This window comes from Rhinatrema bivittatum, chromosome 4 (assembly GCF_901001135.1).
Source record: "Rhinatrema bivittatum chromosome 4, aRhiBiv1.1, whole genome shotgun sequence".
Lineage (NCBI taxonomy): Eukaryota > Metazoa > Chordata > Amphibia > Gymnophiona > Rhinatrematidae > Rhinatrema > Rhinatrema bivittatum.
The window spans coordinates 27024664-27038171 of NC_042618.1; the positions used below are offsets into that span (position 1 = coordinate 27024664).

General features: G+C 44.4%; 1 protein-coding gene across 2 annotated transcripts in view; it reads left to right on the forward strand.

Moving 5' to 3' along the window:
• Positions 1 to 2233: 2233 nt before the first annotated feature.
• Positions 2234 to 13508, forward strand: part of C4H14orf132 (chromosome 4 C14orf132 homolog) — a 46120-nt gene continuing 34845 nt past the window's right edge. The window contains exon 1 of one of the 2 annotated variants that reach the window (XM_029597887.1): positions 2234 to 2740. In XM_029597887.1, the coding sequence (XP_029453747.1) occupies positions 2714 to 2740 (27 nt within the window). In that variant the 5' untranslated portion in view covers positions 2234 to 2713. Of the gene's footprint in view, positions 2741 to 3216; positions 3859 to 13508 lie in introns of those variants that run through there. The other variant, XM_029597888.1, reaches the window with a different exon arrangement.

The window sequence follows — 13508 nt, forward strand, 5'->3', positions numbered from 1 at the left end:
GCAGAAACCTGTTGAAACGATCTCAGTTGGGCACCTATATTTGCAGAATAAGTTGGAAACCTAAAAATGTTGTACGCCGTTGGATCATAGGGATTATTAATTTTCCTAAGAAAAAACGTACTGCTCCAGTAGAGATGCTATGTAGATATTTTTGGGAGAACTTATCAATTAAAGAAAGTTTGCTTCCTCCTATCTCCAAAGCCTGTTAGGTTCCTATGAATCTGAAGGATGGAGAAGTGAGAGATGGTCCTGCAGATGCTGGCTTACTAGATTCATCACATCTATCTTCTTTTCCTGAGTGTTCATCAGATGAAGGATCTGTTTCTTCTACTTTACTTGTTACTTTTGCATTAGATTCGGATTGTGACTTTATTTTGAAATTTTTTTCATAATCGTGAATCTCCTTTTTCAGAATTTAAGATCCGCATGTTCCCAGATTTGTTTAAAGTAAGTCAGATTAAAAGGAAACGGTTTCTGTTGATGCGTCCTGCTGTTTTGAATCTGGGGGCTTTGTTTTGGTTATATTTTCCATGTAAATGTGGTGTTAAATTTCAGGGCGTTAAACATGTCTTCTTTGATCCTTCCCAGTTAAACGTTTTTCCTTCATGATAAATCCAGACAGGGCACAGCTCCCTTGATGCCAAGCCAGTAATTTTCGTGACATGCAGTGCAAATGTATTTTGAAGATTCTTTCCCTTAGTATTTGCTGGGTCTTTTTTCCGCTTTTCTTATATTTCTTCTCCTCTTTTCGTTGGATCTCCTCCTTTTTTTGTAGTCTGACAGGACACCATGAGATATATATTTCTTAATTACATTATTTCCTCTTTTTTGTAATTAACTATCTCCGAAGTACCATTTCTTGTCAAGTTGTATTAACTTGTTAACATTCTAAAATGAATACATTTATTTATTTATTTATCGAGTTCTATATACCGTCCTTCGGTTTTGCCATCACAACGGTTTACAAAGTTTCGATGTTTAACAGACTGTTCAAAAGATTTGTGCGAGTGTTAACTTAGTTATTGTGGGCGTTCTAAAAAGTTTTAAAAAACCCAAAACCCCCAAACGACTGGTTATTTAGTCACCACTGAACAGGTAGATATGGAAGGTTTGCCCTTTCTATACGGTGACTGCCGTGTCTGTCCAGCCATCTGTCCGCAAGCATGAATGACTGGCATGGATGTACAGAAGGAGGCGCTGGAGTCTGGGAGTGAGCAATGTGTGTGTGGCATTCCTGACCCAGGAACATGGCAGCAGGTACCAGGGGAGCCAATCTCATGAACATTTTTAACTGAGAGTCTTCCAGGTTTTTACTTTTTTTTTTTTTTTTTCAGACATTGTGCACAGCCAGGTTGAACTCATTATGCTGAGGTTCACCTTTATATTCACCAAGACCTGGGTCCTAACTCCTGAACAGTGCAAAGTGACAGAGCCCGAGCCTGAGCACAAGACGCTGAAGACACAGGCCCATTGCTCATGGCATTTTTTAATAACATTTAATTATATTTTTGGACATGTCATTTGTTTTTAAATTAGTCTGTGGTGGTTTGGGGAGGGGGAGGGAATTGAGAGAGAGAAAAGGAGAGGCAGGATGGAAAACTGGATCTAATTATTGTGCTGTGCCTGCAACATGCATTTTCCGAATTTGTTTGCTTCTCATACTGAATCCTTGCACTACTAACAGGTTCCAGAACTATGTAAATGGGAGTGATTGTAATTTTTGTCGCCGCAGATGGTTTTTAATGTAAATAAATAAATGAAAACTGCAGATGAATTTGGGTAAAAAAGAACTACTCCCATTAAACTTGCAACATTCTTGGATATTAAAATTCTTCTCAGCAAATGCTTATACTTTTAGCAATGCTAGGATTTCGGTAATATATAGCTCAGTGGTAGTCTAGGATTAGATACCGTTAGATATGACTTCATTTTGTTTTTTAAGAGGAACTATCTTGGCATAATTTAGGGGATCCATAGTAAAAGGATTCATTTGAGATTAAATAGAGCAAATCCTGCATTTTTTTTCTTCTTGCTGACAGCTGATTTTTTGCGTTCTTATTCATTTAAATATAAAATGTCAGTCGGTGATTTTTTTTTATTTTTTTTTAGAAATAACTTTCCTAAGCATCGATGGATTTCGTTTTTTTAAATTGCTACTTGTTGATTGGTTTGTGACAATACTAGCAATGCCTCTGATCGTGTTTTGGATCTGGAGTGGAGTGGAACATTTTTTGTTCTCTCTGGGCAGGGCGGAGTAGGGTGGATAATTAGGACACGGAGGAAAATCCCTGGCTCTGGCTCCTTTAGGCTGTGTTTCCCCCCAGGGGCTGCATCTTCTAGAATTGGCTGTTGCTAAGAGGATCGCGGGCTTCTAGATCCGGCACCACGGGTTGCACTGGGAGGAAGGCAGGATCGTGCTTAGCAGAGCCTAAGAGAGAGAGAGAGAGGACGGAAAAGTACATTCCCGGAGCGCGTGCGGGCTTGGGTTTCGCGGGAGGCAGGAAGGAAGCGCTACTACCGGCTTGCGCCCCGGGTTCGTCTGCACGCAGCCTGGTAGCACCGGGAGCGGGGAGTGTTGCCGGCAGCTCGCAATCCGCCGCCACCGCCTCCTGCTCCTCCCCCCCCCCAGGGAGGCTGAGAAACGTGGGAGGAAGGGAGTGAGCAGAAGAAAGCCCCCAGCCCCCACCTGTCAGCAGCCGGAGCCCCCCGCACGATGGACCTCTCCTTCATGGCAGCGCAGGTAAGCGATCGGGGAAGTGATCCGACGGCCCCCGGGCGCGCGGTGCATCTCCTTGCTGGCAGCTGCTGGCCAGCCCTTCCCTGGGTGAAAGCTGCCAAGTAGCGCGCTTTCCGGGGGGGGGGAGGTGGTAGCCCCTGGGCGAGTTACTCTGAGAGAGACGGAGCAAGTTTCAGGGGCTGCAGGGGGGGGGGGATACAAACAGCTGCTGCTGCAGGGGGGGGGGGGGGATACAAACAGCTGCTTCTGCTCGCCCAGACGGGCAAAGCTGATCCGGGCTAGCGGGCGTGCTGGGCCTGCTTCATGCTTCCTCGACACCGTATTTACCACTTTCTCTGGGGGTAAAACGAGCCGCGGCTTTCCCGTCTGATTTCGGTCCCGTGCTGCAGCCAGGATGGGAGCACCGCACCCCTCTCCTGTTTATTGCATGCAGCCTTGCACAGCCCGATTGCGTTTTTTTCTGTTCCAGATGAAACGAGAGAGGCTCTTCAGAAAAATCAGCGCTTTAAAGGGGGTGGCCAGTTCTCGTCTGCGCTGCACCCTGTGCTTTCCCCTTGTATGGAAGTCAGAGCTAACTTAAAAGTGATTCAGCTTGGACTGCCTGCCTCCGTCGTATCCAACTGCCTTGCCTTCAGTGCTTACATTTGGTAGTTTTATCAGCTCCCTCCTGGTTAGAATATTTGGGTCCAGGGTGGCTGTTTGAGGCTGGTTCAGGTGGTGTTTGGGTTATAGGGTCGGTCAGAGAGCTCAGATGTCACATCAAAGCATGGGGGGAGGTTGTTATTACTATGCAGACCTAGGGACTTGAAGACACGAAAAGAATTCGTACAGGAAGATCCGTGGCCCTGGATGATTTTAAATAAGTAAATTATATTTAAAAAAAAAATGGATTGGAATCTAACCCTGAAAACCAGCTTCTTATGTAGGGACAAACTCATGTTTTTGGAAGTACAGGGATTTTATTTTAAAATATCCATCACCAGCCAGGACTGCTGAGGTGCCTGAGCACAAAATAACCCTAATGTGTCATGAAGTAATCCATTGCAAGTATAAATAAAGGCAGCAGGACCAAGTGCAGGTGTTCTTAATAAAGAGGCATGAGACAGCTTGGTCAAGGACAGGTAAGTTCCCTGTGCCAGGGGCTGGTGCTCTCTGCTTGCTGGGTAATGACTCTCAATGGGTTCACTTTTGCACAGACAAAGTATTCAGACCACCTTCACCTTTTCCACATTTTATGTTATAGCCTTATTCTAAAATGGATAATATACATTTTTTCCCTCCTCAGTCTATACACAATACCCCATAATGACAAAGCAAAATCTGGTTTGTAGACATTTTTGCAAATTAATAAAAAAAACCAACCCCCCCCCCCCCCCCCCCCCCCCTGAAATATCACATTTACACAAGAATTCAGACCCTTTGCTGTGAGCTCAGGTGCATCCGGTTTCCATTGATCATCCGTGAGATGTTTCTCCAGCTTGACTGGAGTCTACCTGTGGTAAATTAAATTGATTGGACAGGATTGGGAGAGGCACCCGCCTGTCTGCGTAAGCTGCCACAGATGACAGTGCATGTCAGAGCAAAATCAAAGCCACGAAGTCAAAGGAATCGTCTGTAGACCTCCGGGACAGGATTGAGTAGAGGCACAGGTATGGGGAAGGGTACAAAAAACCTGCTGTAGAATTGAAGGTCCAGAAGAACACAGTGGCCTCCATCATTCTTAAATGGAAGAAGTTCAGAACCACCAGAACTCTTCCTAGAGTTGGCAGCCGCCCAAAACTGAGCAGTCAGGGGAGAGAAGGGGCCTTGCTCAGGGAGGTGACCCAGAACCCGATGGTCCCTCTGACAGAGCTCCAGAGTTCTGCTGCGGAGATGGGAGAACCTGCCAGAAGGAGAACCATCTCTGAGGCACGCTGCCAATCAGGCCTTTAAGGAAGAGTGGCCAGACGGAAGCCACTCCTCAGTAAAAGGCACATGACAGTCCACTTGGTGTTTGCCAAAAGGCACTTAAAGGACTCTCAGTGCATGAGAAACAAGATTCTCTGGTCTGATGAAACCAAGACTGAACTCTTTGGCCTGAATGCCAAGCGTCATGTCTGGAGGAAACCCGGCACTGCTCATCACCTAGCAAATACAATCCCTACGGTGAAGCATGGTGGTGGCAGCGTCCTGCTGTAGGGATGTTTTTCAGCTGCAGGAACTGGGAGACTAATCAGGACTGAGGGAAAGATGAACGGAGCAAAGTACAGAGAGATCCTTGATGAAAATCTATTCTAGAGCGCCCTGGACCTCAGACTGGGGCGACGATTCACCTTCCTACAAGACAACGACCCTGAACACGCAGCCCAGACAATGCAGGAGGGGTTTTGGCACAAGTTCTGTGAATGTCCTTTCGTGGCCCCAGCCAGAACCCGGACTTGAACGCGATCGAACACCTCCGGAGAGACCTGAAAATAGCTGTGCACTGAGGTTCTCCATCCAACCAGACAGAGATTGAGAGGACCTGCAGAGAAGAATGGGAGAAAATCCCCAAATCCAGGTGTGCCAAGATTGTAGCTTCATACCCAAGATGACTTTAGGCTGTAATCACTGCAAAAGGTGCCTCAAAGTACTGAGTAGAGGGGCTAAATACTTATGTAAATGGGATATCTCAGTGGGGTTTTTTTTTACATTTTTTTATTATTAATTTGCACAAATTTCTACAAACCTGATTTTGCTTTGCATACTATCCCGTTTTAGAATAAGGCTGTAACGTGAGAAAATGTGGAAAAAGTGAAGGGGTGTGAAATCTTTCTGAATGCACTGTACAATGACAGGAATGAACCTCGCTGGTAAGCCAGGGGATGTTGGATCTGTGCTCAATCTCTCACCTTTACTGCTGATGCCCTTCCTAATGGTTGCATTGTACCAAAGAGAGCTACCTTCCGGAGTTCATAGGATGTAATATGTACAGGCGATATATCAAAAGTACCCTTGGAAATTCTTTTTTTTTAATTAGGCCTGTGGCTCCCAGTGTAACCTCTTCACCAGGACAACTGGGACTCTCTCTGTCCCTTTCTGACACATTTGCCTGGTCTCTAATTGCATCTCTTGCGGCAGTGCAGTTCTTGTGCTTTTTCTCCTTTGCCATCATGCCCAGTTTTTTTTATCGGAATAGGAATAGCCCAGGGAATCACAATTCTTTCAGGGTCGTGATCCCAGGCATTTCTGGTTTCCTGATATCATAGCGTCTACGCAGTTTTCAGTGGATGAGCCGTGCCGTCTTATTGTGCCTTTTTGTACACAGGCCTTCTGACGTCGGCACGTTGAGCCCAGCGATGAGATGTGTACCCTTTTCTGGGTCTGTTTTGCAGAATCTTCATTTATCTGTGCCGGCTGTGAGCCATCTAGTTCATAGTCCCCTTTTCTGTGCTGCAATATCAGGCTCTCAGCTTTAGGTTTAAGTTCATCTCTGTTTAACCATTCCTCTGTCAGGTTTGGATCCTCTCTGTATTTCTCACTGTATTTGTGCTTTTCCCAATTTTTTCTCTTGTTTTTCAAATTCTATTGCTTCTTTCCACTTGTTCGCTGGTAGATTTTCACTCAGTCCTTCTGCTCATTAAAATGATTGTCCAGCTTTAAGGATGGAGACCAATTTTTGGCTGTTCACTTTCATGCTTCAGCACTTTTTGAGTATTTTTGGATGCCTTTAAGTGTTCCTGAAGGCCTATAACAGCAGCTTTATTGTCATGCTTTGGGGCTTGTGAGCCCATGGGCCACTGCTAGGCTGACACAGCTTGGGAAGCACAAGCACGGACCAAGCCCTAGCAGGCGGCAGCTGATACACCACAGGGCAAAGAGAGAGACTAGACAAGAGTCAGGGCTGGCAGTGCACCAACAGGTACAGAGTCCAGGCAGAGGTCAGGGCAGGAGGAGAAACTGCACAGCAAAGGCAGAAGTCACTCTGGGTCAGTAACAGAAGATCAGTCTGAGGAAAGGCTGACTGGAGGGCAAGGCAAGGCAGGACGGAGAGGCGAGGCTGGAAAAGGAAGGGATATGGCAAGGCAGGAACAGAAGCAATGTACACCAATGATTAGCACAGGAGGACCTGTTGTTGAGGCACCGGCTGGTTACTCAGAGCTTCCTTATATATTAGTCAGGATGTGACATCATCAGCTGTACCTCCAGGAAGTCCCAGCTGCAGAACTTATATAAAGCCCAGGATGCAGGAAGTTCTAGTCAGGATGTCTAGATGCTGCATAGTGCAGGGCGATATGCTGGAGGTGCTTAGATGTAAGAGGCATTACAGTACCTTCCCCATCCCCAAGCTTATCCCTCCTGGGTTTATGAGGGAAGAGGCAATGGAATCTCTGGGTTAGCTTGGGAGCCTGGATGCTGCTGGCTGGCTCCCAGGATTTCTCTTCTGTTCCGTATCCATTCCGTTGTATGTGGTAACGGAGATTCCCCTGTAAGAGCTTGTCATCCAGGATGTCTTGAACCTCCATACTTGGTGTGTGGGTCAGTGGCCATCATGGTGGCTGTTGGAATTTTTTTGTGTTTTCCAATTGCGGATCAAGGGTTTCAAAAGAGATACATGGAGTGAATTGTGTATTTGTAGCAAGAGTAATAGCTTCAGTTAGTATGTGATTGGGTCAAGTTGTCATAGGATAGGATAAGGCCCAATGAATCAAGGTGCAAACTTGGCCAAGGGTAGTTTTAAGCAGATGTTCTTGGTATTTATCTTGTCACCAGGCAAGAACTGGGGGCGGGGGGGGGGGGGGGGCTGGATGACATTTCTTGTCTGCACTCCGTTATTGGCTTTCAACAATTATTCTTGGATCATCTTCCAGATTTCAGACATGTTTAGAGATCCTTCTTCTACTGTTGGGGCCTGTGTGGACAGTTGCTTAGGTAACGGAACATTAGGATGTCTTCCATAGATGATGATATAAAAGGGCAAGGATCCAGAGGATTCGCTGCTGTGGTTATTATAGCTAAATTCAGTCCACGGCAATAGCTGGGACCAATTGTCTTGTTGGGTGGAGACATAAGCCTCGAGAAACTATTGAGGATTTGATTGATCCTTTCCTTCTGAATGTATATTTGCAGGTGGTTTGCAAATGAAAAGTCCAGTGTAGTCCCTAGTTTTTTTTTTGCAGAGATTCTGCCAAATATAGATGTGAACTGCACTTTTCTATTACTTGCAATGTACTCAGGCAGACTGTGGAGTCGGAAGATGTTCCTGAAGAAGTGAATGGTAAGGGAAGGATTTGTGGGCAAGGGCTCCAGAGGTACAAAATAGGCCATTTTAGAAAAACAGTCCACAGTGACCAGATGACAGTATGGCCATTAAAGGCAGGAGGTTGGTTATGAAGTCAATGGCGTCGTGGGTCCATGGTTGGTCATGTGCAGGCAGTGGTTGGAAAAGTCCCTATTGGCACAGGTGTGAGGTTTTATTATGGGCACAATTCTCACAAGATTCCATGTATCGTTTAACATCTTGAGTTAGCTGAGCCACCAGAAGTAGCACAAGATCACTTCAAAGGTTTTTTGATGTTTGGATGGCCGGCGAGCTTCAAGTTGTGCTCTCATTTAAGGACGTTTGGGGACCACCATCTTATCCAGGACTACTGAAAGTGTGGTGGCAGCGATGACCTTGGGGATTCGAGAGAGTGTCCATAGCATCAAATGACCCAGAGAGAGTGGTGTCCCTAGTATTCTTCACAGCAGACTAGTAAACTAGGCAAAAGTCGAAACAATTGAAGAATAGGAACCATCTAGCTTTACGTGGGTTATGTCTCCTGGCCTCCTGAAGGTTCAGTAAATTCTTGTGATCTGTGGCAATGATGAAGGGCTGTGTGGCCCCTTCTGAAAGATGTCACCATTCCTTGACTGATACTAAATGAGAGAGATTACTTCAATGTAACAGAAGCATTAACAATAAAAACGCCATATTATCAAAACCTATATAATGAATTTTTTTTATTCCAAAAGATTTTTTATTACAAAAAATAAATGCACAAAATTTCTTTTTTATCCCAAAGAAATTTTACATTACAAAAATGATACAAATCAATATGCATAAATATACACCTTAAAATTGTAATTAATAGACATTATCCAAAACACACAAACTCACTCGTTCACATCCATCCGCAAATAATTTGAAAGCATGGAAAATCTAATAGCCCATATAGCTATCAGTTTTTAACTTCCATATTGAAGTAACTTCTTCAATCTAGCTCTTTGAATTTATTTCCAAGCTTTCTTTTATTCACGAAAACTTTACTTTTCTTTTACTTCCAACACTTGAACAGTCTTCTTGACCCTCGCAAATTTTTTTAACAATTAACCTATCTTCTTAGCCCTTGCTTCCAACACTTAACCTGTCTTCTAAACCCAATTTTAAGGTGTATATTTATGCATATTATTTTGTACCATTTTTGTAATGTAAAATGTTTTGGGGATAAAAAAGAAATTTTTTGTATTTATTTTTTGTATTAAAAAATCTTTTGGAATAAAAAAATTAATTATATAGGTTTTGATAATATGGTGTTTTTATTAATGTTTATGTTACATTGAAGTAATATTTATTTATTTATTTATTTATTTAACATTTTTCTATACCGACCTTCAAGGTTGAATACCATATCAGGTCGGTTTACATCGAACAGGGGTAGATCAGTGTAACATAACATAACAAAGGAACAACTTTTTATAATTAGTGGAGACAAAGCAGAAAAGTAAGAAAGTTATCTCTCTCATTTAGTATCTATTTTTGATGAGAGTGTACAAACCACTGGGTCATTATTGTTTTACCATTCCTTGACTGCCAGTTTAATGGCTACAAGTTCCCGATCTCCTATGATGTAATTTCTTTTCGCAGGAGAGCATTTCCTTGAGAAGAATGAACATGGCAAGAGTTTGCCATCTGGTGGTGCCTGCAAAACCACTGCCCCGGCACCTATGGATGAGGCGTCAACCTCCAGGAAGAACGGCCGAGAGGTGTCTGGGTGTTGTAATATGGGGGCTTCTAAGAAGGCTGATTTGAGTTGGGAGGAAAGTCTGAACTGCTTCAGTAGGCCAGCTCTGGGTGTCAGTTCCCTTCTTAGTGAGAGCAGTGAGTGGTGCTGTGATGGAGTAGCCTTGAATGAACTGTTGGAAGTAGTTGGAGAGCCTAAGGAAGCATTGCAGAGCTTTAAGGCCCACTGGTCATGGCCAGTCCTGAATTTCAGAGAGTTTAGATAAGATGAGTCCTTCTTGAGACCTTGCGTAGAGATAATGTATCTGAGGACTGTTCAAATGAGCACTTCTTGAGTTTTGCATAGAGTCCATGTTGCTTTAGGCATTGCAGCACAGTTTTTACTTACAGTGCTTAAGAAAGGATATGGAATAGATTAGGATATCGTCAAGGACACATGAATTGAGAAGATCTCTGAAAATGACATTGATGAAATTCTGAAATACTGCTGGGGCATTGCCTAGGCTGCAAAGAATAATAAGATGTTCATAGTGGCCATCTCTGGTGTTGAATGCCATTTCCCCCTCATCTTCTTCCCGGATCCAGATCAGATTATATGCTCCTCTAAGGTCCAACTTGGTAAAGATGGTAGCGCCTTGGAGATGAAAGGCAGGGGGTATTTATTTGTTATCATGAAGGCAGTCACATTCTGTGTCCAACAGTTAGGGTATATTCCAGGCAGTGTGTATTTTGCATTTTTCGCATGCACATAAAATGAGGGCGGAATTCCACAGTAAGCAAGGATACTGTTTTTCTAAGGTACTGTAGATTTTGTAGTGTCCATAATATAATGCAGCATTAAACATGCATGCTTTAATGACTGTTTTTAGGTCAAAATTTCCCCTTCCTGTCGGTTTCAGAGTGGGCGAGTGAGGAGAAAAATAGAAATAGTCAGGAAAACAATTTGGTGAGGCTAGAATGGAAGGTCTCTTTCTAGAACAGTTAAACGAAGGAAATCAACCGGGTGAGCTCTCCACTACTGAGAAGTATTACATAAGGACAACTTTTGTCCAATTCGTTTTCAACCATTGGTGATGCTGAAGAGAAATATTTAATTTTAGCCCTAGAACTGTCATAGAATGAGGATGTCTAAGACAGCGTGTATGGATGAGGGTCAGCTTTTGAGTAGGTGGGGCCCGAGTACAGAGGATTCACTAAGCTTTTTTTTTCCCTGTAAATACAGAATGGGGGGGGGGGGGGGAAGCTGCAGTGAATCTAGTCCACGGTGATTGCTAGTATAACTACTCCATTTCTTATAGACTGAGAGAGAGTACTATTATTATTATTATTATCTCTGCAAGATATTTTATGCAGAAACATAATAGAGTTCTCAAATCTTTTCCTCCCGTCAGACAGTTCTAGGATCGGTGGTGATGGCTCCCAGCGCTTGAAGGCCGGTTTCACTTTTCCATGTCTAAGGGTTGGGCTTCTCTTGAACATTTAAACCGGTTACATAGTAACATGGGAGACGCTGGGTTTGGCCCGCTCGGTCTGTCTGGTTGTTCCTGCCGACACTGCTGTAGCTAAGTTACAGAGGGAGAAAGTTCCCTATTGTGTGCTATGTGTCCAGGTTCTTCAGGGAAGTACCGTATGCGTCAAGCATTTTTCCCGTGGAGACAACATGGAAGGAAACTCCCTCTTATATTTGGCCCCGGAGGGAGTCATGTTCTAAAAATGTTACCTGAGTAACTAAGTAGTTACTTGGCTAAAATCAGGGGCTGAAAATCCCTCTTCCCTCTCCCCCCCCCCCCCCCCCCGAGGAAAAGATACCCAGCTCTTCACAGTACTGGTACTTTTACGTTGGCTGTCATGGGGTGGGGCTGTGGGCGGGACTGGCAAACAACTTCTACTCCATGCCACTCACCCCAAAATAGCAAAAATAAACTCTACCAATTGCTTGTCAAGATTTGCAACGCGGTGTGAATTTGTGCTTCTGAGAGAGCTCCTGTACTGCAGCATAACTTTCTGCTGGGTTCCTCACTGCTACCTGTAGAAAGCAGAATTAATCAAAATTAAATTCACATATGAAGTAATTAGAAATAATACTGTGCGCGCCGAAGCAGAGAGAATTGTTTGGTTTCTGGAGATGTTTATCAACCCCCGGCACCCGGAGCTAGAACTCCCTCAGCTGTCCAATGTCTTTCACAAAGAGCCTGGAGAAGGGCGCGACCCCTGGATTTACTGGGATCTAAAGTGCCCTATCTGCAGCAGGAGATGATTAAATCATTTTATCCACAGAGAATACCGAGCAGAGGTGCAAGCCAAACCTGTCAGGTATAGCTCAACAGACAATGATGTGCTTATGGATGTTTTAGTGGAACACAGAACTGCTGGATTGGTAAATGTTGCACCATGTCTCAACCAATAACCCTTAAAAATATTCTAGCAGCCCTTTATCCCCGCTATTACTTGGTTTTTTTTTTTTTTTGCTTTAGATCCTATCCTGGTTCTCCTCATACCTTGACCACAGAAAGTACCTAGTCAAACTTGATAACTTTGAATCCGCTCACATTCCCCTCACACAAGGCGTACCACAAGGCTCCTCTTTATCGTCCACCCTCTTCAATACATATCTACTCCCACTCTGCCACTTACTCTCTAAACTAGGACTAAAATTTTTCTTATATGCAGACGACGTACAAATACTCATTCCCATTCGGAAATCCCTCACTGAAACCCTGCAATATTGGGAAACTTGCCTGACATCCATCAACTCTCTCCTCTCCAATATCCACCTTGCACTCAACGCCTCTAAAACAGAAATCCTTATCCTAACAAATCAATCAATCGACTCGATCCACCAAATGAATCAAAACGCCTCACAAGCTCACACACTACCGCCCAGTGTCAGAGATTTAGGAGTTTCCCTAGACAATCAGCTAAGCTTCAAATCTCACATTAAATCACTGCTAAAAGGGGGCTTCTTTAAACTTCAAACCCTCAAAAAACTGAAGCCCCTCCTCCACGCCCACGACTTCCGCACTGTTATGCAAACCACCATGCTATCTAAAATCGACTATTGCAACTCCCTTCTCATAGGTCTCCCTGCCTCCACTATTAAACCCCTCCAAAATGCAATGGCTAGAATCTTAACAAACACCAGGAAAACTGACCACATCACTCCCATACTACAGGATCTCCACTGGCTCCCCATTTCCTACCGTTCCCAATACAAAACACTTACTATCCTCCATAACACATTATACAAAAACAACTCCCCCTGGCTTGAGGATATGCCACATTTCCGTCAAACTAATCGCCCCACCAGAAACACCCTCGCTGGCACCCTTCAAACCCCTTCACTCAAAATTGGGCACCTTACCTCTACCCAGGACAGAGCCTTCTCCATTGCGGGTCCTACCCTCTGGAACTCCCTCCCAACTAAACTCCGCCTAGAACCGTCCCTGAGCCATTTCAAAAAAGGAATCAAGACATGGCTCTTTAAACAGGCATACCCCAACTCCTCCCAATCCTAGTCATTGTCATGTCTCGAACTTACTCAGCTCCCGCTCAGCCTACACACCCCCTCCTCAACCTCCCCTTCGCCATCCCAACTCCCCCTGCTCCCTTACCTTCCCAGCTCCCCCCTTCTCCCTTACCACTCTAGCTCCTCTCCCCTACCCCTCCCCTCTCTTCCTACAATCAGCCTTTCCTTGAAAGTGCCATTGCCTTAACGTTCTCCTATACCCCTACCCCCTCCTCTCCTTTCCCCTCCTCGCTCCCCCTCTCCCCTTCTCCCTGCCCCTGCATTTAATATTAATATTGTAAATA